This window comes from Pogoniulus pusillus, chromosome 10, assembly GCF_015220805.1.
Source record: "Pogoniulus pusillus isolate bPogPus1 chromosome 10, bPogPus1.pri, whole genome shotgun sequence".
Taxonomy (NCBI): domain Eukaryota; kingdom Metazoa; phylum Chordata; class Aves; order Piciformes; family Lybiidae; genus Pogoniulus; species Pogoniulus pusillus.
Genome location: NC_087273.1, coordinates 28,972,312 through 28,993,930, shown reverse-complemented (window position 1 = coordinate 28,993,930; position 21,619 = coordinate 28,972,312). Strand labels below are relative to the sequence as shown.

General features: G+C 41.3%; 2 protein-coding genes across 5 annotated transcripts in view; one reads left to right on the top strand and one right to left on the bottom strand.

The window, feature by feature from the left end:
* STX17 (syntaxin 17) overlaps positions 1-15,110 on the top strand; it is a 38,154-nt gene extending 23,044 nt beyond the window's left edge. For all 4 annotated transcript variants that reach the window (XM_064150089.1, XM_064150087.1, XM_064150088.1 and 1 more), the window contains exons 4-8: positions 3,454-3,673; positions 8,890-9,008; positions 9,094-9,144; positions 11,034-11,120; positions 11,814-15,110. In XM_064150089.1, the coding sequence (XP_064006159.1) occupies positions 3,454-3,673; positions 8,890-9,008; positions 9,094-9,144; positions 11,034-11,120; positions 11,814-12,053 (717 nt within the window). In that variant the 3' untranslated portion in view covers positions 12,054-15,110. The remainder of the gene's footprint in view (positions 1-3,453; positions 3,674-8,889; positions 9,009-9,093; positions 9,145-11,033; positions 11,121-11,813) is intronic.
* A 1,954-nt stretch (positions 15,111-17,064) lies between these two features.
* ERP44 (endoplasmic reticulum protein 44) overlaps positions 17,065-21,619 on the bottom strand; it is a 60,853-nt gene continuing 56,298 nt past the window's right edge. The window contains exons 11-12 of the mRNA XM_064150086.1: positions 20,749-20,851; positions 17,065-17,759 (exon numbers count right to left, since the gene is read on the bottom strand). Coding sequence (XP_064006156.1) covers positions 17,658-17,759; positions 20,749-20,851 — 205 coding nt within the window. The 3' untranslated portion in view covers positions 17,065-17,657. The remainder of the gene's footprint in view (positions 17,760-20,748; positions 20,852-21,619) is intronic.

Sequence of the window (21,619 nt, the reverse complement as noted above, 5' to 3'; positions counted from 1 at the left end):
CAGCTTTATTTTCCTACAGCTCCTGTGAGAAAGCAATTTGAAACAAAGACTGTAATTGGAGGTTAACAGACCAAAACTACAGATATTATGAGGAAAAGTCTTTTGGGCTGAATTTGGTGAGTTTGAAACTCAGGAATTTTAAAACAAAATATTATATTATCTTTTTTCACTAAGAAAGCTTGTCTGGAAACAGTGGGAAAATGATGATACACTTTTATGCTGTACCCAGAAATTAATTCCTGTCCCATTAAAAAGATTGTATAAAGGAGTCACAGTCAGTTGTGTATTCATGACATTTACACCCTGGTGAGGTCCTAAGCTCCTAGGCTTTCTTACCAGGCTGAACCTTCTGTTTAATTGTCAGTAAATGGAACAAGAGTCTTCTCTCCAAAACCACAAAGAAAGATGTGTTAAATTTCACCAAATAGGCAAATCATCATCATCATCCATCTTCTTTCTAATGAATATTAATTTGATCAGCTAGGTAATAACGATTGATGAAAGTGGGGATCCGGTTTAGCCAATCCTTAGAGTGAGTAGTTTGTATCTCTGGAAGCTTTTTGAGAGGTCCAGCAGTGAGTTGGTGGTTGTGCTGGTCACTGCTCAGCAACTGTCTTCGTTATATTCATGCATTGGCTAAACTGCTAATTTGCCCCAGCTGCAGTGGCACAAATCCCTAGCAGAGCTATGTTTTAACTCAATTTCAGCTGGAAAAAAAATCCTTTTTTTTTTTAATTGAAAAAGAAACTGCTTTGGGAGCATTATTAGCTCCTCCTAAACTCACTGTCATCACAGTTTCACAACATGTTTTTCATCTGGCGCATCAATTTTTGTCTCCATTACAGCCAAACACAGGATAATAGTAATTGTGTTTCCTGAAATAGAACAGCAGGATCAACTTCATTCAGTCTCTTGCATATAATTCTCACAAAATAGATAATTAAAGGTTGTGTCTATGTAGTCCCATTTTGTCTTTTAAATGAAATTCCAATGTTTTGTAAAGTGAGGATTTTGGCATCTGGCCAGCTGTGACAGCGATGTGACCTTCTTGCTTTTACAGTATGGATGGGGCAGACCTTGTGAGGAAAATAACAGGAAGAGCAAGGTAGACTAAGATGTGAAAAGTTTGCAGAAAAATACAGGGTTCCATATTTGTAATTCAACTCAGAATCTTACAGAGTTATTTTTTGTATCTCCCTTAAAAAAAAAGTTATTGTTATTATACTCTTAGTAATTTGACTTCCTCCTCTTTCCTCCTCCTCCTTCCTCCTTCTCCCTCCTCCTTCTTCCCCATCTTTCCTCCTCCTTCCTCCTCCTTTTATTGTACTCTTAGTAATTTGACAAATGATTTCTACAAATCAGTAGTGCTTTCCTTGGTTGCCTGTTATGCATTATGCAGTGCTGCTTCAATTTGTTGCTGAATTAATTTGTTTCTTCTCTAGTTATGTTTCTAGTAGTTTTTTCCATACGTGTTAAAAACATTAATTGTACTATAAATAAAATAAGTTCCATCTACTTCCTGCTTTTCCAGGTAAGAAATTCTGCCTTTCTAAGGCACTACCTGTGCTTAGTTTGTATTAGTAAACAAAACCTTTCTCTTCCTAACCACTCAAAAGTATTCTCTTGTTCTGCTCTGAGAATAACATTAAAAACAATTGCTAGGTGATTTATTTTATCACCTTATAATGTAATTTACTGTATCACCTTATAATATATTGCAATTAATACTATTTTTATTACAGTGGTTTTATTTAATAATGAGATGAGCCCTTAGTCCTAAACCAGTAATTTAAACTAGAAATGTCTTCTTTTCACTTGCAGAAACAGAGAAGGTTGCATTTTTAGATGTCAAAAGCCTAGGCAATAATAAAACCCTCTCTGATTTTTGATATAGGCAGAAATTTGTCTCAAAGAGATACATACATGCAGACTCCTTTTCCTTGTTGTGGCTAGTGTATATCTTCTCAAACATCTTGTGACTAAAGAAATATTTTTGTGGTTTATCATATTTGATATTCCTATCAAACAATTATATTTGTCTGTCTTCTGAAAAAGAAATACTGGGGAAAAAAATCCTTTATCTCTGAATTTGTCTTTACAAAAAGAAATCAAAAGGTTTGGGAGAGTTGGAAGTTGTCAGTAATTGTACTCTGTAGTGCTATAGCCACCACAGTTACTCATTAAAAAGAACAAACTACCCCAATTTTGAGAAGCAATCTCTTAATTTCTGTGGATATTGTTTTAATTTGTTGCAACTTGTGTAAATATTTTGGCAAAGGCCTAAATTGATCACAGGCACTGAAATAACTTCAGTAATTAAAGTCTGAATTAATTCATTAGAGACTTTTAATTGAAACCCAAAATAAACCAAACTAACTTCTTGGCTTGGAGAAGTGGTTGGAGTATAAAATTAACAGCAATAAAATAAAAATGTTGATGGAGATGACTTAAGAAGTATTTCTCCTTGTTTTGCTGAGAAGATCATGGGTAACATCTCTTCCTTGATCGTTGGTTCTTACTCTCCTGGGCAGATATCATAGCCTCCTTATGTAAACCAGGTTATGTCTAAAAACACTCAGCAGTATGTTCCAGTGAAGCTTCACTGCTCTGTTCAGGGACTGCTGCATTGGGAGCTGCCACCCTGCGGTGCTTTCTCCCTGGCTGGCTGCTCAGCTCAGCACAACCTGGGTGCTCAGGAGTAGCCAAAACACTGCTGTGTTATCAACACTCAGGTACAGCACTAGAAAGGTACTTTGAAGGGAATTAACCTAAACCCACTACACACTCTTAGAAGCACAAGCAAATGATAAAAATGCAACAAACTTCAGGAGCTGGTTATGATGTAGTGGTGCCTCCAAGTAAGAAGTGCTTGGGTGCTTGGATGTACAGATGCCTTCCTTTACAGACAGCGCTGAGCTCTGGTGGAGGTGACTAAATCAGTTTCTTGCTCAGTATCACTGCTGGCCACAGGACTGTCATCTTCCACGGGAGGTGTAGGAGGTGGGTCATTTACTCAGAAGGGATCATATTTAGGTGAACAAGCCCCTTCTCTCCAAAGCACTGTGTTTTTTATGGGGTGACTCTTTTGCAAAAGCGTTTCAAGTGGCCAGAAATTAGCACCAGGTCACAAAATAACAGAGTTTGGGAGGCCCAAGATGGGTTCGAGGAAAGGATTCACTGCATTATTAGGGGCTTTTACAGCAGTTGAAGGCATCTTTGACAAGCTGCAGTTGAACAATGCAGTCTGGAAAAGAAAATGGATGTAGATGAGAGGTGACCCAGAACACAGGGATTGCTTGAAATTTCCATCTTCTGAAGTTTTTTTGGACTTAGTTTATTAAAGCTCAGAAATGGCACTTTTAATCATTATTTAATCAGGGTGATAGTTGCTTCACACCCATGAGAGGTGTGTGGTCCTCTAACATAGTAAACTGACTCTTAAAACTGTTTCAGCAACTCCGTGCCAATATGAGAGAAATGGAGAAGCTCTGTTTGCGAGTGCGACAGGAAGACATCCCAATTCTGCAGAGGATGATAAATCCTGTTAAAGAGGAAGCTTCATTTGCTATAAAAGACTTCCTGCAGCTCCATTCTGAATCTGCAGAAGAACTTAAAAGGCAACTTGAAGGACAGGAGGATACCTCTTTAACCAGATCTGCAACTGTAGGAGGAGGTAGTAGATTTTAATTTCTGTATCTGTTTTATGTGTGTTGTAGCCAGCCTGCAGTTTTCTGACCAGATACAAATGAAGTAAACATAGAAGATTTGTGTTGAGTAATAATTGTTAATCAAGAAGTGGATGTCTTTGCCTACACTACACTTTTTCTCATAACCCATGACTGATTTCTAAGCGAGGAATGCTCTAATTAAGTATCTTATGAAGTTAAATAGCTGTGGCCTTCCAAAAGGGATGATCTCACAGTCTTGGATCTTTAAGTAGAAGCTTGTTCTTAGGAAGTAGAATATTTACATTCATGTTTCACATTAGCTTGACTTCTTTCTTTTTTCCACCTGCAAATCACTTGGGCAAGTGCCTGTAATCGTTTAGGGCACTTTCATAGAATTAGTACTTGCAACATCAGTTTTTATATGATAGACAGTATAATACACCACTGCTGGGATATGTGGAAAAGAGGGCTGCAGGGTTTTATATAAAGGAGGACATTTCTTCCTCTAAAATGATATAATCATCCAGAAAGGACCCTTGAGATCATCAAGTCCAGCCGGTTTGCCCACTCCACCCAGTCTGTCACTGCGCCATGCACCCAAGCACCAGATCTGTATGGCTTTTAAACAAGTCCCTGGGCAGCCTGTCCCAGCCCCTGACAACCCTTCCTGGGCAGCTTGAGGCCATTTCCTCTTGTGCTATCGTTAGCTACTTGTGAGAAGAGACCAGTGCCTGCTGCTTTTTTAACTTGGTAACTGACAAGAAAGCAGCAAACAGTGTAGATCCATTTATATAAAAGGTTTTGGAGACACCTTATACATGCTGCAAGTGAGACATGTTTGCTGGGTTTTCATCCTTTCTGCACAAAATGTGTTTCATTCCTCATTCTACTGTTGTGTCTTCAGGGGAAGACTTTATTAGGCCCTGCCACTAGCTAATGTTCTCTGTGAATGCTGTGTGAGAAAGTTGGTTACATCAGGATGAAATACTTCCACAGTAATTAGTTTGCTGCCATGCCAGTATTTTTTTTAAGTGTTTGAAATGTGTCTTAAATTTGAAAGAATATTCTCAGTGATGTTGTAGAATGACCTGCCATAAAATTCAGTTCCATGACCCTTCTTGTTGCTACATAAAGAGCTACAAGAACTCTTTCAAGTGTGATTAACGAGGTAGTGAGCCTGATGAACAGGGAGAGAAGCAAAATAGATTTGAAGATTGGCCTTGCTTGTGAGAATGTCATATGCAGCAGTATCTGAAAGCCTTATGAGTGTCAAGATAGGTCAGATATAGAACCACAGAACAGTTTGGATTGGAAGGGACCTTTGAAGGTGCTGTGAACAGTTTTGGGCCCCACTCTATGGGAAGGATGCAGACAGGCTGGAAAGGGTCCAGAGAAGGGCCACAAGAACGATCAGAGGACAGGAATACCTGCTGCATGAAGAAAGGATGAGAAAACTGGGTTTGTTCAGCCTTGAGAAGAGAAGGCTTAAGGAACACCTCATAACCATGTACAAGAACATGAAGGGCAGTTATAAAGAGGAGAGAAACTGGCTTTATACAAAGAGTCACGCAGTGAAGACAATGGGTAACAGGGACAAGCTGCTACTGGGAAGATTTGGACTGGAGGCAAGAAAATATTTTTTCATCATTTGAACTGTTGGACATTGGAATAAACTCCCAAGGGTGGTGGTGGATTCCCCCCACTTTAGATAGTTTCAAGGCCCAGCTTGACAGAGTGCTGGGCCATCTAATTTAAACTATATTCTTACCCTGAAGGGTTGGACTAGATGATGCTTGAGGTTCTTTCCAGGCTGGTATATTCTGTGAATTCTGTGAAAATGTGTAACCTGCTCTCTTCATATTTCAGCTTGTCCCTTTTTTACCCCCTCTTGTTGAAATTAATTGCATCAAATATCTGATTACAGCTACCTGTTTGTATAAAGCCTCTTTACACAGCTCTTCTGCAGCCCTTTATATATTAGGAATGTCTTCCCTATAGTTTGTATTCACCAGCTTGATGCATTTATTGGTATCTCATTGTCTTCAGTCTCTGAGTTTTAAATCATGAACTTTGATATTCAGTGATCCCCTTCATCCATGCTGGACGTTACTTCAGGCTCTTTGTGAGCTCTTCTTTGTTAGGGTCAGAGCTCTCTCTTTCCTTGGTAACTTTGTGCAGCTGTCCTCAGCGCATTCTGGTGCTTTACTGGGAAGGCCTAGTCTCAGTTTACTGCATTTCAAACAGTGACATAGGTGGTAAATGTGAACTGGAGTTTAATTTGGAAGAACAGCATTGCTTTTTTAATCTGAAATATCTTTAACACGTGGAGGACCTTGCGCATAGCAGCACTTCAGAAAGTCAAAAAATTGGTCAGAGAGGTTGGGAATATTACTGAAATGAGACATTCCTGCAAGTCTGCTCAGGAATAGGGGAATAATTCACCTCGTTTGAAGTGAAACATACAGACAGGCAGACAACTAAATGCAATTAAACAAGTATTTTTTTCGACTTTGCCTGCCTGTGAAAGCAGCTCTGTTGAATTGCTAACACAGATGCAATATATTGCCTGTTCTTTTGTGCTTGGAGGCTGTGAGCCTGAAAGCAGATCTTGGCTGCTGATGTTAATCAAAGAAGCTTCAGTGTGCCTGTTCTTTGTAGCATGTTGCTTCCCATCTGGTAGTGAAGGAAAGAGTTTACAAATTCAAATCACCCATTTAGAAGGCATGTCAGCGATCTGATGTAGTCCTTTCCCCCTTTCACCATCCTCAGCCGAGGTCCAATAGAAATGGGATTTAATTGCATTTTAAAGAAATACTAATAAAAGGTGAGACTCGTCTCTTAAAATTACTAAAATCTTTAAGCAACATATTGAATCTCCCAGAGCATTAGATTTTTATCTTGTGTGTAATGAGATGTGAAGCTGCTCTATAAAATCTGCAGAGGTGTTTTGTATTACTGCACTTCTCTGAAGATGTTGTAAGTGAACTGCTGGGGCCACTTCCATTCTCTGTTCTATTAAAATTGGTTAGACTTGATAAGAAATGAACAAGTAGGGATACATTTCTTACTCATACTTCCAGCCCAAATTTGACTTCACCTTCTCTTACCCATCTTGGTTTTTTTTACTGTAGTAGTTTTGAAGTAAAGAATTTTCTTGAAGATTTTTTTTCTCCCACTAATTTTTAGTTATTAGAAAATGGTTACAGTGTAAACCTACTTAAAATGTTGAGTTCTTTTGAGTGTGTGTCATGCAAAGCTTGAGTATCATTTAGGTACTTTGAAGGATGTGCTTCTCTACAATAAATCAGCATAGATTGGACAGGACAGACCAGAGTAGGAATATAACTTGTGATGAGGGAGGCAGTTTGGCTTAGTGAGCTGCTTTTTTGTTGCTTCTGAATTATGAATATTTTAATTTCAACCAATTTAGCTCTCAAGCAGCTCAACATGTGACTGATTAGGAAAGAGTATGCTCTTCTTGGCAGAAGAAACTTGATTTTGAGGTAGGATTGTGAAGGATTAAAATGGAAGAAAATGCTCAAAATCAGTGCAGTGTTGAATGTCAGAATATGTAGCAGAATTGTTTTCTCTGAGATGCACACATTTGGATGTATAATGTATACTCAGACATCCCAGTGTGAAAAGGGAAAAGCAGTATTTTAGCACTGAGTGTATAACATTAACTAATCTGATGTTGGGAATAAAAAAGACCTTCTGCAAGAATAGGTGATGACTGTAGAAGGTGAAGTGCCTTCCATGTCTGGATTCTTAAAGGGAAAGAAATAATTAGAAAGAAAACAAAGCTCCAAATAAAAACCTGAATTGGTTGCTCCATCATCATCGCTCTGCTACTCTGCTTAATTAAGAATTACAATTGTGGCTGAATATCAGCTCTGTGGACGTTTGACTTCTGTTGATCAGAGAGCAGGAAGATCAGGTCCTTAATGTATATTGAGGTACTGGGATAAAAATGTTGAGAAGTGGACAAATACTATGAAAACATATCATTTTTATTTTACATTAAATTAATTCCATGGATAAGCATGCACTATTATGGACTGTTTATGACTGTAATGATTTTTAGTTGTTTTCCATTGTTCATATCTATTGTAGTAGCAGTTACATAACATGATGAGAGTACCTTGGCACACTTGTTTTTAAGGAAGATTTTGATACAGTATTTACACTTCAGTTTTGTTAGACATACCTAAACAGTCTTCCCCATATTAAGCTTTCTCTTGATACTACCCTCCCCAGGAAGGAAACATCAATGTCCAGCTTAAAGCAGCTATCTTCCTTCATAAATGGAAGTTGTCTGAGGAAATGTGATTGTTGCACTGTTTACATACACATGTTCTTCATACTCTCATATTCCTTAATCCTTGCTATGACAAGCCAAACTTCTTGTTATTCTTTATTTCTGCTTAATTGTTTTCCTATCACATGTCCATTACATCTCTAACATATCCATTACATCTGTAGTGGCTCAAGAGTGGGCTCTTTGAGTGGAAGAGGCCTGTGTCTGTCTGTTCATTAGATCTGCTCTCCCACATGCCACCTAGCTGTCTCATTTTCCAGTTTTCCCACTGCTCTTTGTCCTGGTGTTTTCTCCCTTCAGTCCAGGTGACTTAGAAAGGAAGGTACTTGCGAATTCTACACTTGACACCCCTGAGCTGCACATGTTTGTCATTCTCCCCACAGGGTCCACCACTGAATGCTGGGCAGCACTTTACTCGGTTTTCACTGCTTTTACCTTGAAAGCTTTTTCCTCCAGCTTCTTTTATTCCTGAATGGTTGAAAATCAAACTGGCAGCATAATAATCAATCGTAAAATGAGTAACTGAACTGCTTGTTCAGTTTGGGAAGTGTGGTGTCTTGTGTGTAAATGAAAACTTTGTGCCCCGAGCTGAGTTTTCTTAGCTTGACTTACACAAAATGAATGAGCTGATCTTGAGATCAGGAGTATAATTAATACTATTCTCAGAACTGATTGAAAGTGTGCTGATAGAAATGAATCCTTTTCTCTGGCAATAACTTCCTTCTAAAGACTGTCTAGTGCTGTACTATTTTTCCCTATATGATCATTTACAGGGCTGTTGCTTGTCTTGAACTAGGTTAAATACCAATTTACCCTCGAGTAGCATTAAGAGTGAGAAACTTTGCCCAGCTCCTGTGCTCAGATTTGTTGCATTTATTTATAAACATCATATTTCTCATTCAGAAACTTTATATAACACAGAAGTGAAGGATGGCTCCCAAAGTTTCATCCAGATCTCTTCCCGCCTTCCCGAAATACCTCAGGAAGAAAACGCAGCTGAGTCCTGGGAGACTTTAGAAGGGGTATGTTGGAACTCCCTTCCTGCCATGTTGTGGTGCCCTCATTTTTAGCAACTATTACAAAATAACATTTGTTTCTTATTTGTAGGACTTGGTTGAACTTAATCAGTTGGTGACTGACTTTTCTCTCTTAGTCGGTGTAAGTACTAATTCTGCTTTCTATCCTAGATAGTCTTGTACAAAAAGAAAGCAAATGGGTATCTCCTGGGTGGGAAAGATGAAAGATGAGCAATGGTTCTGCCCATAGTGTGAACTCAGACTGAGCTTGTATCACTTGGTCAAAGTAATAGAATAGCAGAGTAACATCAACTGAACTTAGTCTGTCCAGTAATGAAGATAACAAAGTCCTAGTCACTGTTAGGGATCTCAGTAGAGGCAGAGCAGTTTCCCCACGCTGAGCTGAGAAGCCTGAACAAAAGCTGCTGTCTTTGCCACTTGGGACCTATGGTAAAACCTTTAGTTTCAAAGCCAGTATGTTAGATGCTCAGAAGGTTCATTACAGCAATGTGCAAGGTCCTGCACCTAGCTTGGGCAGTCCTAGATGCCAGTACAGACTGGGGGATGAGGGAATTGAAAGCAGCCCTGCAGAAAAGGACTCGGGGGTGCTGGTGGACTAGAACCTGGACATGAGCCAAAAATCCAAATATATGCACTTGCTGCATCAAAAGAAGCGTAACTGGAGCAGATCTAGAGGAGGGCCACAAACATGCTTGGAGACAGGCTGAGGAAATTGGGGCTGTTCAGCCTGGGGAAGGCCCTGAGATGTTACAGGTACATTTCAGTATGTGAAGGAGACCTACGGGAAGGCTGGGAAAAGACTGTTCACAAGGGCTTGTAGTGATAGGACAGGGGCAATGGCTTTAAGCTGGAGCAGGGTAAATTTAGGTTAGACATAAGGAGGAAGTTCTTTACAATGAGAGTGGTAAAATACTGGAACAGGTTGAGGCCCTGTCCCTGGAGACATTCAAGAGAAGACTTGGTGAGTTCTGAGCAGCCTGATCTAGTTAGAGATGTTCCTGCTGACTGTGGTGGGGTTGGACAAGATGACCTTTGGGGATCCCATCCAACCTGATGGAATCTGTGAGTAGTCAGAGGTGATGCATATGTTTATATCAAACTGTTTAGCAGTAAGGTGAAAGATTTTCTTCTGGTTTTCAAGTGCCAATATAAGACATTCAAAGACATAACTTTACTTAACTGCCCCTTCTAGTTTGAAAACTTCAGAGGTGTTCTTTCCCTACATCAGTGATGTGTTAGTGATGCTGTTAGTATCTTTGTGGCTCTCCTTGTTGACGTGGGCTCTGCCAAGATAATTTTTTGAGGAGGCAATGGTCTTCTGTTTCAATACTGATAAAATGGTCATTTTTCCTAACCCCACTTTTGTCTTCTGCTCCCATGTTCTCTGAGAGAGACTGCAGGGCGATCTAACTGCATTTGGAGAGCAAAATCAAACAGCAAAACACAGAACACCACCAAGTGTATTTTCTGTGCTGTCACCGCTCTATTTCTAAAGCTAAGTTTTACAATGTAAAGCTAAGTTTTACAATGAGTTTTACAGTGTCATAACTAAACACTTCTGTTTAAGATTTCTTGGTGCAGCTTTGCACATTGGGGTTAGTACTGATCTTAGAAATGCTGTTCATTGGATTTTATTTTTTTTTTTGGAACATGAAGCTCAGCAGGAAGCAGAAAGATCAGTTTGGGTTATATTTTCCTTTGGAATATAGGCTCATCTGTTCACAGAAAAGACTTGGAATCCATATGGTTTTGGGTTGTTTTAACTGCAGCAGCACGTGGGTATGATACAACAGCATATTATTACTTAATGGTTAAGAGTTTCATAAATTCAGTTTGTAGTTTCAGCAGTTTATCAGATGCCATTAATGAACCACCATTAAGGCTGCATGGCTGCAGTGTGCAGCAGATGAAAGCAGCTGTGGGGCCCTGATTACAGGCGTTAAAATGGTGTGTATTGGCTCACTGCTGCTTCCCAGCATGTTACCTCACTCATAATTCCTTTGCATCTAGGCTCAGCAGGAGAAGATTGACAGGATTGAAGACCATGTCAACACTGCTGCTGTGAATGTTGAAGAGGGAACCAAAAACTTGGGGAAGGTAGGAATCTGCTCCTGCTGGTGAATCAATGGTACTCAGCCTCCCAGCAGTCCTCTGTATTAACCCAATTGATCTGCCGTCTTTAATGCTGAGGGACCCAGCAATTAAGGAAATAAGGAAGAAATAAGAGAAGAAAAAGAGAAAAGGAATCTGTCTTATAATTTTCTGTCATATCCAGGCTAGCAGGAAATAAAACTTTTGAGAGGCTTTTTTTATACTATTCTGATGATACCTTGCTTTGCCTGCGACAAGAGCGTTCAAGAGCTGGCTCACAAGAACCAACCAACCACAGAACACCAGGCTGACAAGTGTGCCATTTAAGTCCTGCTCTGGGTATGCTGATAAGCCACAAACATGGATTCTGGCATGTCACTGAAAAACCTGAGCATTTGCTGTTTCCCGTTTGATGTAATGATGGTGACCAAGTAACAAAGAGCGTACGCAGGCAGCCAGCACCATCTGACAGGACCTGCTTGATGACTGTGTGCATGAGCTAGCTCACCTCTGAAATGGCTTTAGTATGCTCTGTCATAGATGTGGGAGAGCAGATCATCTCTTTTAAGATACTAATTTGTAAAGTTAATCTATCACTGAGCGTTCAGCTCCCTGCCAAGAGCAATGAGGGGGAAATGCACATCACCACAGGCAAGTGCATTCTAACTCTTGTTTTTTGTTCTTTCTTCCCCTTTACAGGCTGCGAAATACAAGCTGGCAGCTCTGCCCGTGGCAGGTGCAGTCATTGGAGGAGTGGTGGGGGGTCCTATTGGCCTCCTTGCAGGCTTCAAAGTGGCAGGAATTGCAGCTGCACTTGGTGGTGGGATTTTGGGTTTCACAGGTGGAAAATTGATACAAAAAAGAAAACAAAAAATGATTGAGCAGGTCTCTTCCAGCTGTCCAGAGCTTTCTTGCCAAAGTGCCAAAAAATCCAGCTGAAGTAGAGATTCATTATGACTAGGAACAAAGGTGTAGTAGCCACGTTAATGACAGACTTTCAACCCTACGCTTTAAATAATAGGCCGAGTTGCGTGAGGGATGAGAACAGTCACGGCAGAGTTTCTTGCTACATGCAGGGACATCAGTCCTTTGAAAATTATGTGCATAATTTTTAATTAGAGAACTTTTTGGTGAGCTGTATGCACAGCTGTAATGATGGGTGACAGGTGCTTCGTGCCAAATTTGCACAAAGTGTCTTGCAGACACTAGAAAGAGGAGGATCTGGAAAACCCCAGTGCTTTGCCATGAAGCTGGAGCTTTTATAATACTGCTTTTATTAAAGGAAATAAGCTTCATTGCTCTTTCCTCTTCCTTTTGTTTATCTGGATTCCCAAACTCCTCCTGTGTGTATTCCCAGGATAAGACAATGTCCATTCAGTAACACAAGGGAAGCGTTAGCTGCCACAGGGACAGGTGAAAATGTTGAGTGAGCAATGTGGAAAAAGCCCTTCTCTATATCCCACTTCTGCCTGCCAGACAAATCAGATCAGCAGCACAAGCAGTTTTCCCCTTTTTTTCAGGTACCTTTTTTTAACAAGGAAGTGTAAAGTCCTCCTCTTTTCCAAAGTGTAGTTAAAGAATTGAAGTCAAAGCAGCAATGCTGTAGGACTGCTGCTAGAGAATGATAATTCTCCATGGGTATTCCACTCTTGACTTGCTGAGAACACTATAGTGGATGAAGTGCCAAGCTTTGACACTCTGAGCCTGAAGCCTCAGCTTACTTAAGCAGCACTTACTGCTAGATGTTGTCCTTGCTTTTCATCTGTCACTAGCAGCCCTCTGAGTGCCAAACAGCTTCCCTGGGAAGCAGTGCCACAGGCAGGCCCAGTCACTAGTAGTCTTTATGGAAGAAGGCAGACGTGGTGAAGCAACCAGGCCTTTTAAACGGTGGCAGCATCAGCTGACAGCCCCAAACGGTGGGACTGGTTTGAAAACATCAACCTGATACAGTTCACAGTAACCAAACTCTGCTTGTTTGGGTCAGCAGCACACCTCCTGCACGCTGTTCACTCCTGAAACTGCTCCTTCCACCCACTCAGGTTCTCAGCCTTTTCAAGAGCCTGGTCCATGCTGTGGAGCCTGTATGGGGTAAGAGGCTGTTGGTGTTTTTGTAGTGGATCTCTATTACCAGCCATCTTTTGCTGTTTAAGAAGCCTTTTGCTTCTGAAACAGGCACATTAAATGTAATATGTTTTGTCACCTAACTGTACACCTGTCACCTAATCTACTCTTCAGCACATGGTCCTACCTCCATCCTTCCAGGACAGTTCCCACACTATTGCTGCTGCCGTTCAGGAGAACAGAAACTGAGATTAGGAAGCTGCTTTTAAATTTTTTTTTGATTGTTCAATTCACCCTGAGCTCTGCTAGAGTCCAGTTTCATGAGTTGTGAACACTGAAGTCAGTGTCCAGATGAGGCTCCCTAACAGGGAAGACTGAGGAAGCATGCTATAGGTGGAGCTTCTCTTTCTTAGCCAGGACTTTGATACCATCATTGGAGATAGCTGTCTGCAAAGCTGATAGGCTTTTGTGCCTAGAGACTTCTGTAAGCAACTGTTAGTTACAGCACAAACATCTTTTTTCTGAACAGTTCTTCCTCATTACTTTTTACATCTGATTGAAACTGCTGTCAGACAGAGCACTGTGTCTATCTGGAGTAGATCTGAGGCTCAGGGATGCAATGTGTGCAAAAATAGTTTTCACAAGTCCTTGTGAAGGTTGTCAAAACTGCATCTGTTAAAGCCACAGTGCCTACATCTGTAACATCAGCTGGAGTGGAAAACATGACCCAAGTAATTCAGATCATTTGCTCCTGTCAAGCAAATGCTTTTCTTTAAATGCACTTACTTCAGCTGTAAGCACATTTAATGAGCCGGTAACGATTTCATTCTTAGTGTTCATTCCTGTGAGATGTAATTGCTGCGGTTGAAGGAAGAAACTAAGAAAAAGCATTCTTACTCAGAAACTGCTCCCTCCTTTGTATTTTAAGAAGCACATTCTCCTTCCCTACTGTGTGCCCTACTCACCACACCTACCACTCTGACTTCTTCAGACCCAAACCTTGTGTGGTGATGACATTGTAACCCAGGGCACGGCAAAGCCCTGCTTCCCCCTGGACTGAGCAGGGCCTGCTCGTTAAAGAAGTTAACAGTGGAAAAAGTCCTGTGAAGGTGGCACAGGTGTCTCCTGAATTAATTTTGTCGTTGTGTGACCATGCCCATTCTACCTTCCCAGTATGTAAAAAGGATAACAGCATATTGATCAGTGTGCATCCACCATGAAGACCTCGTGGGCTCTGCACTCACCAACTCTGCACCACTCCTGCCAGACATCCCTGGAATGGAGAGTGGTGATCTCTCTCTCTGTCTTTCTTGTCCCTCTTCTTTTTTCTGCTCTGACAAACTAGAACTCACTTCCTCTTTCCTCTCTTTCCCTGCTCCTTTCTACTGTTTCATCCTTAGGGCACAAGAGCCCAAAAGCTAGCAGAAGCAGCTCCTTGAGTGCAGAACTCACCAGCTGTCTGCTGGTAGTTCACCTTCATTTACTCAAGAGGGGATTTTCCAACCTAGCACAATACTCCATGCCGCCCAGGCTAGCTTGGTCAGTGGCACATGACACCACATCAGAGACAGTGTTGGACTCTGCCCTCTCCCAGCAAGTTGGGACTAATGCCAAGACAATCTGAACTCATAGAAATGAATTCCTATCACAGCTTCTTCAAGTCCAGCTTGGTAGGCACTCATTCTTTGGAGTGTCTAGCACAAAAACGGTTCTTACTCTGTGTGTTTTTAAGGAAGCAATTTCAAGACACTGTGTAAACACTGGACTTAAGACTATAATTTAAGCTGCGTTATTTAAAACAGGTTGGTTATTTACCTGTGTGAAAAACATGGGCACCTGAGTAACCAAACTAGCATTTAACTTATTAGGCATGTTAGAAGAAATACAAGCAATAAATAATTCTTTCAGACCAAATAAAAGCTTTCACATATGGGACTGGTTGTAACATTTACTGAGAGCCGTGGGGTTTTGTTTCCTTTCAGCATCCTTCACAAATTGTATATTGCTAAAGTCATTGCATCACCAAAATTGCAGATTCCTGTAGTGAGTTACTAAACACATGCTTCAACTGTTGAATTACTTACATTGACCAAAATTAACAGAAGTTCCCAAAAGGTTACATGCATCTACTAACTAATCTAGCTCATAACACATTCCCTAATCTCAGTTAAAAGGAGAGTTTGGAATGGTTTATTTTCTGATATGAGAATAACTGCCTGACAGCTTCCCATAAAGCCTCTGAAGTGAAGTGTTGAAGGTTAGCTGAGCACCAGATGGTTAAAACCATTGGTATGGATGACATGACTTGAAGGACTCAGTTTGAAACGTCTCCCATTCTGTTCAGCACTTCCTCTCTGGGCAAATCCTCTGCAGCATCACTTAAAAGCTCAAGTGGTACTCAACACCATGTTAGGCAAGGACACCAAGACTTCAGCTGTCCAACCTTCTACTTGCAGGTAGAAAAATACTGTGAAAGCTGGTACAGCCAGGTCAATGGTCATCAAGAACCCAGGAAAATTACTGGGCCTAACGTTCATGAAGCTGCTACATCCAATTGTCTACCCAGTGCTGGGAATGCCAAAGCTCTGGGAACAAGTCCTTACTCAGGAAAGCAAACTTGGATTAAGAAATGGCACAGGTGATTAATATCTCTGTTTCTAGCTGTAAGCATGAGCATGAGGTAGCATCTCTCTCCAGAAAGAGGTTCAAACATCTACCAAAGAGCATTTGTAAATAAGATGCCAAGGAAAAGTAAGCTCAGAGGATTGAGTACCTGTAGGCACCATGCAGGAATTGATTAAAATTTCAGGTGCGTGCACAAGTCATGAAGTTCTGTAGCACCTCATGCAGATAACAAGTGACAGCTGGAAAGTGCTATGACTCAGCTGCCAAAACACCTGATTGGGCATGAGAGAGAGTACAGGGCAGCAGAAGGCCTGGCTTTCAAGTGTTCCATGTGCACTTCAGAAACCCAACAAAACGTACACCCGAGAACAAACTCTTGCCATATCCTTTCAGCTACCAGCTCTGCATCTGCTCAGTCAGCTATGCTCGGTGCTGGTTGGTACCAGCAACTCTCTCCTCAGAATCGCCACCTAGAAAATTCATGTGCCTGTTGCTGCAGAGGCTGGATTTAGTAACCTTCCTTGGGATCAGCTGTTGCCACAGCTGCACAGCACCATGCCAGTCTTCTGTCAATAACTGTGTAGGTGGGCATTAAGCAAAAAAGAATTCTGGGCTTTGCACTGTGTAAGTTGGGTCACTCACTGAAGTAAACATGAGGCCAGTAAGCCCCCTAGCCAAAGCATAAGCTTGCTTCCAAGGACACTAAAGCTTGAGTGCCTCTCTAGCAAGTGTACTGTACCAATACAGAATTGATTTGTCTTCAGCAATGCATAATAAATTAACAGATATTTTTCCATCTTACTGCTTCTATATGTTTATCTATTCCAGCAGCTTGAAGAGTCCATTGAGAAAAGCCCATTTTCTGGTACTGCACACAACAGAAAAGCCCAGAGGGAAAGCACTAATTCCTTCAGCACAAAATTCCAAGAACATGCAATAAATAAGGCAAACACCAGACAAGAAAAGGAGTAACAGGAAATTTGCAATGGTCATTCAAAGTAAATGTCTGCCAGGAAGGCGGGGAGACAACAAAGTGAAAAAAAAAAGGAAAAAAAAAAAAGGTTAATTTTAACCTAAACCTGCAGAGGTTAAGACTAACAAATGTAAGATTGGAGCCAGTCCCTGTCCTCTCCTGCTCTGAAAGCTTTCCAACATTGATGGTCTTTAACACAACTGTGTGGATAATACAACAATCTTAATTCCAGGGAATCGGAGCAAGTCAACACAGCCTTTTCATTCAAAGCAGAGCCATTATCATTAAAACTTTCTTTTCCTTGCCCAATATTTTAATAGAACTGTTTAATCACTTAACACATTTACATCCAGTAAAGCACCACACCAGATTCTGTAAAACTTTAATTTATTCCCCTCCCAAGTATCCAGAATAGAAGACCCTCTTAAGTGGGAGAAAAAGTGTGGCAAAAGAAACAGGTTCCCAGGATAGCTGTTGACATAAAACGGAAGAAAAAGCACATACTACCAAGGTTACACAGAAAACAACCCCCAAAGTCCTAGTTCTAGGATAGTGCAAGTTAACAGCATGTCTCTGGCAAGGATACCTTCATTTGGATTATAAAAGTTTTACAGAACAGAGTTAGATCAAGAGTCTGGATGGGTCTCTGATATTTCACTAGAGCATTAGGAACGTACTGCTTGAAAGATGCTGTATAGCATGACCCACCAAACAAATGTAGTTACAAGCCTGGGGAGAAGAAGGAAAAAAAAAAAAACCCAAACATTTTTTCAGTTTATTCAAAATAAAAATACACATAGAATTATGAAAATATAGGTTTACTATTTCCACCACACAGAAGTCAATGCTGCTGTCTGAAAGGCTTGCAAGGTTATTTCAAGTTTTTAAAGTTCATCTTTTTCCCTCAATAAGGTGTACCTATGTTCACTGGGTGCCAGTTTCTGGAATGAGCTCTCTGGTGGGCTGCTTGCTAAATCCTGAATTGGCTGAAAAACAGAACAAACAGTAAAATTGCTTGTCATTTAGTAATCAATTGCATCTACTAAATCAGCTTCTCACATTAATTACGGGAGTGCCAAAGTGGCCTGCACGCTCACAGATTTGCATTGCTTGTTACTGTTTTGCAAGGCACATTCTGAGTCCCACCTAGGTGGAACACACACACGTTAATTAAGCACCATCAGGTAGGGATATTGCTTTTGTTGGCCTCTACCTCTGAGGTGTTCCATCACACAAGTTTTTGTACAAGTGACTTGAAAGTATTTCAGATGCACCCCACTGTGTATTTGAGTCTACCACTTGCTTTGGAGGTATTCTAGTTTGTGTGTTTGGTTTTGAGATACGCCAGAGAAAAGCCACATTGCTACCAAAATATTTTTTAACCTTATTTTCTATGGAAAACAAACAAAACAAAACAAAAAAAACCAATCCACCCAAACCAAAGACACAGCTTAAGAGACACACATGGCCTCGGAGCCACCTCCAGCTCGGTTGAGGCCAGCATTTCCCTGGCACATGCACACGCATCTTCCACCAGATGGCAGGAAGGAAACAGCCCAGGCTTGGCGTGCATTGGAGACAAGAGCAAGCCTGCAGCACTACGAGTCTGGGCCCAGATAGCCAGCAGGACTCAGCAGGCTTCAGCCTTCTCTGCTCAAGCTTGCTCAATACCCAGCAATTGCCTCAGGGTCTCTTCCACACCGGCCTGTCAAGCTCCAAGCTGACTGACTGCTTGGCTATGCCTGACACTCCATCCTTACTGCATCTCCTCCTCTTGACCTCAGTTCTGGTTGCTGAATGAATCCCTGAGAAACCCTGGGAATTACAGTTCAGCCTGCATGTCCCTCACTCATGGATTCTGGGATAGCTTGAGGCATCTCAACATAAGGCCTTGCAACAGGTCTCCTCAAGTACCAGCATAGCTCTTAGAGCTCACAACAATGCAACATAACTTCAAAGCACTGCTTAAAAGCAGTTATTTCTTTAGAGTACCTGAGGTAATGAGAAGGTTGCCTGGTAGGGTGCTACATTTGCACTTTTCAGCGTGACACCACACGTACATGCTGAGTGGTGTGTTAAGAGACACAGGGCTGACTAAGACACATAAGACTGGTATGAGTAGATGGACTTAGGGCTGGTAATATCCCTTTCTTTCTGCCTCTAGTATTAAACACTATGATGGAGTGAATACATCAGTAGGCAAAGGATGACCTATGGATGTCATCTATCTGGACTCCTCCACAAAAATCCTACTCACCAAGTTGGAGATAATGTGGATTTGATGGGTGGACTGTTCAGTGGATAAGGAATTGGCTGGATGATTGCATCCAGAGGGTGGTGCTCAACGGCTTGAAACCCAGATGGAGAGCAGTGACAAGTGGTGCCCTTCAAGGGTTCACACTGGGACTAGTACTGTTTAATATTTTTAATCAATGATATAGACAAATTTGAAGATGACACCAAGCTGAGTGGTGCTGTTGATACGCTGGTGTGACAGGATGTCATGCACAAGGATCTGGACAAGCTGGAGAGGTGGGCCCAGGTGAACCTCATGAGGTTCAGCAAGAGCAACTGCAGGATCCTGAACCTGGGCTAGAACAATCTTCACTATCAATACAGACTGGGGGATGAGGTGATAGAAAGTAGCCCTGTGGAAAAGGACTTGAGGATGCTGATGGATGAGAAGCTGGACATGAGCAGACAGTGTACACCTGCAGCCCAGAAGGCAAATCACATTTTGGGCTACATCAAAAGATGCACTGCCAGCACATCCAGGAAGGTGATACTGCCACTTTGCTCTGGTAAGACCTCACCTGGAGTACTGTGTCCAGATCAACACAGGAAGGATGTGGACCTGATGGATTTGGTTTGGAGTGGGGCCATGAAAATGACTGAGGGGTTGAACACCTCTCCTATGAGGACAGGCTGAGGGATCCTGGAGAATAGAAAGCTCCAGGGACACCTAATAGCAACCTCCCAGGACCTGAAGTGGGGGCTATAAGAAGAGTGGAGAGGGACTGTTTACAAAGGCCCACAGTGACAGGACAAGGTGCAATGGTTTGAAATGAGAGAAAATTTAGACTGGGTGTTAAGAACAACTTTTTTTACCATGAGGGTAGTGGAACAGGTTGCCTAGGGAGGTATTTGAGGCCTCATCCTTGGAGATATTCAAGGTCAGGCTCAACAAGGGTTTGGGCAACCTAATCTAGTGGATGTCCCTTTTCACTACAGGGGGGTTGGACTAGATGACCTTTGGTAGTCCCTTCCAACCAAAACCATTCTATGTTGACTGGAGAAGGATCTAGTAATTGTGCTCCTGAAGAGATTCTAGGAGTGATTTTCAGGTAGGTAACTATGCAGCATGACAATATTTGAGCAGAACAATGAGGAATCCAAACTGACAGGTGCAGCGTGTGACCACTGTTAATGCCACTTGTTCACTACATTGATAAAAGTTATAAGCCCTAATACCACTTATCAATCTTTTGTTCATGTTCTAATAATTTGCCTCTTGCTTGTATTGGTGACTACAAGTAAATATGTAAAACCTTCAGCCAGTTATGTTTCCCCTTAGAAGAACCCTCTCAGTGTGTCTTGTAGGAGATAATGCAACTACGATGCACCATCATTTTCTGCAGTGAAATCACAACAGAACACAAGAGCAGCTCTATGAATTCTGAACAGTCACCTAGGTCAAGTGGAGAAATACATATTTCAGTGGAGAAAAACATGTATTTATACTCCTTCTTTATTCAAGGCAAGCAGGCACCATACTTCCTATTGCTTCCTCTGCCTTTACTTGGAGAAAGTAAAAGGAAGAGCCAAGCAGAAGCAGCAATGTTACACTTCTACAAATAATTTCTCTTTCAGGGGACTTAAATTACAAGTAAACACATTCAAAAGTGCAGCTCTGACAAGGAGTAGGAACATGCTTTTATTAAAAGACAAAATTACACCTGTTTGTTGTAACCTTACCTGTCCAGGTGCTATATCAGTGGGATCAGGACCATGATGAAACTCTCTATGGAGTTTTCCAGAATGCAAGTCTAATACAAATTGCTTCAGCTTACCCGGAACTCTGGAACAGATCCAACAGGAATATCCATGTTTTATCACAAGTTAAGTCCAAACATAGAAGATTTAGAAGTGCATTGTTTAGAGAGCCAACTTCTGTTTATCTAGCACACTATGTCAGCTTTTAGGTGATTAATAGGGGACAGGAAGCCAAATGGTTTGTTAAGGTATCCTACCAGCTTCTTTTTCTTCCCACTGTCTCTGGAGAACACAGCAAGTATTTAATCTTTTCAATAACTCCCACAGAGTTGTACTAGCCAATAACTTCATTGTATGCTCACTGCAGCTCCCCACTAACCATAATGTAAGAGGCAACAGCAGGCTCCAAATGCACAGCTTACAGATACAAATGACAGTTGGGTAGCTGTATTGACAAAACATCTTGGAAAGGCTCTCTGGAGTCTGAGCAACTGCATAGACGCTGGAGATAAGCACTAAGAGGATATCAATGTAAATCTAATCTGAGAGCATCTACTGTCACCCACAGTAAATGTGCTAAACTACAGCATCCAATTTTATTGGTGAAATGTCAAAAACACTAAAAAGCTTAAAATGAAAACTTGACCTTGTGAGTATTAAAGATGTGATAAAAAGCTATGCTGCGAGCACTCTGCACACAATCAAAATGTTAGGTAGCAACGGAGACAGGTTGTGTGGAGAGTCTTTCATCAGAGCAGTTACTACATTTAGAGAAGAGGAACAAAGTGTGGTCAGGCAGGCCACCACCAGTATTTCAGAGCCAGAAAACTCTTCAGATAAAATGCAGTACATT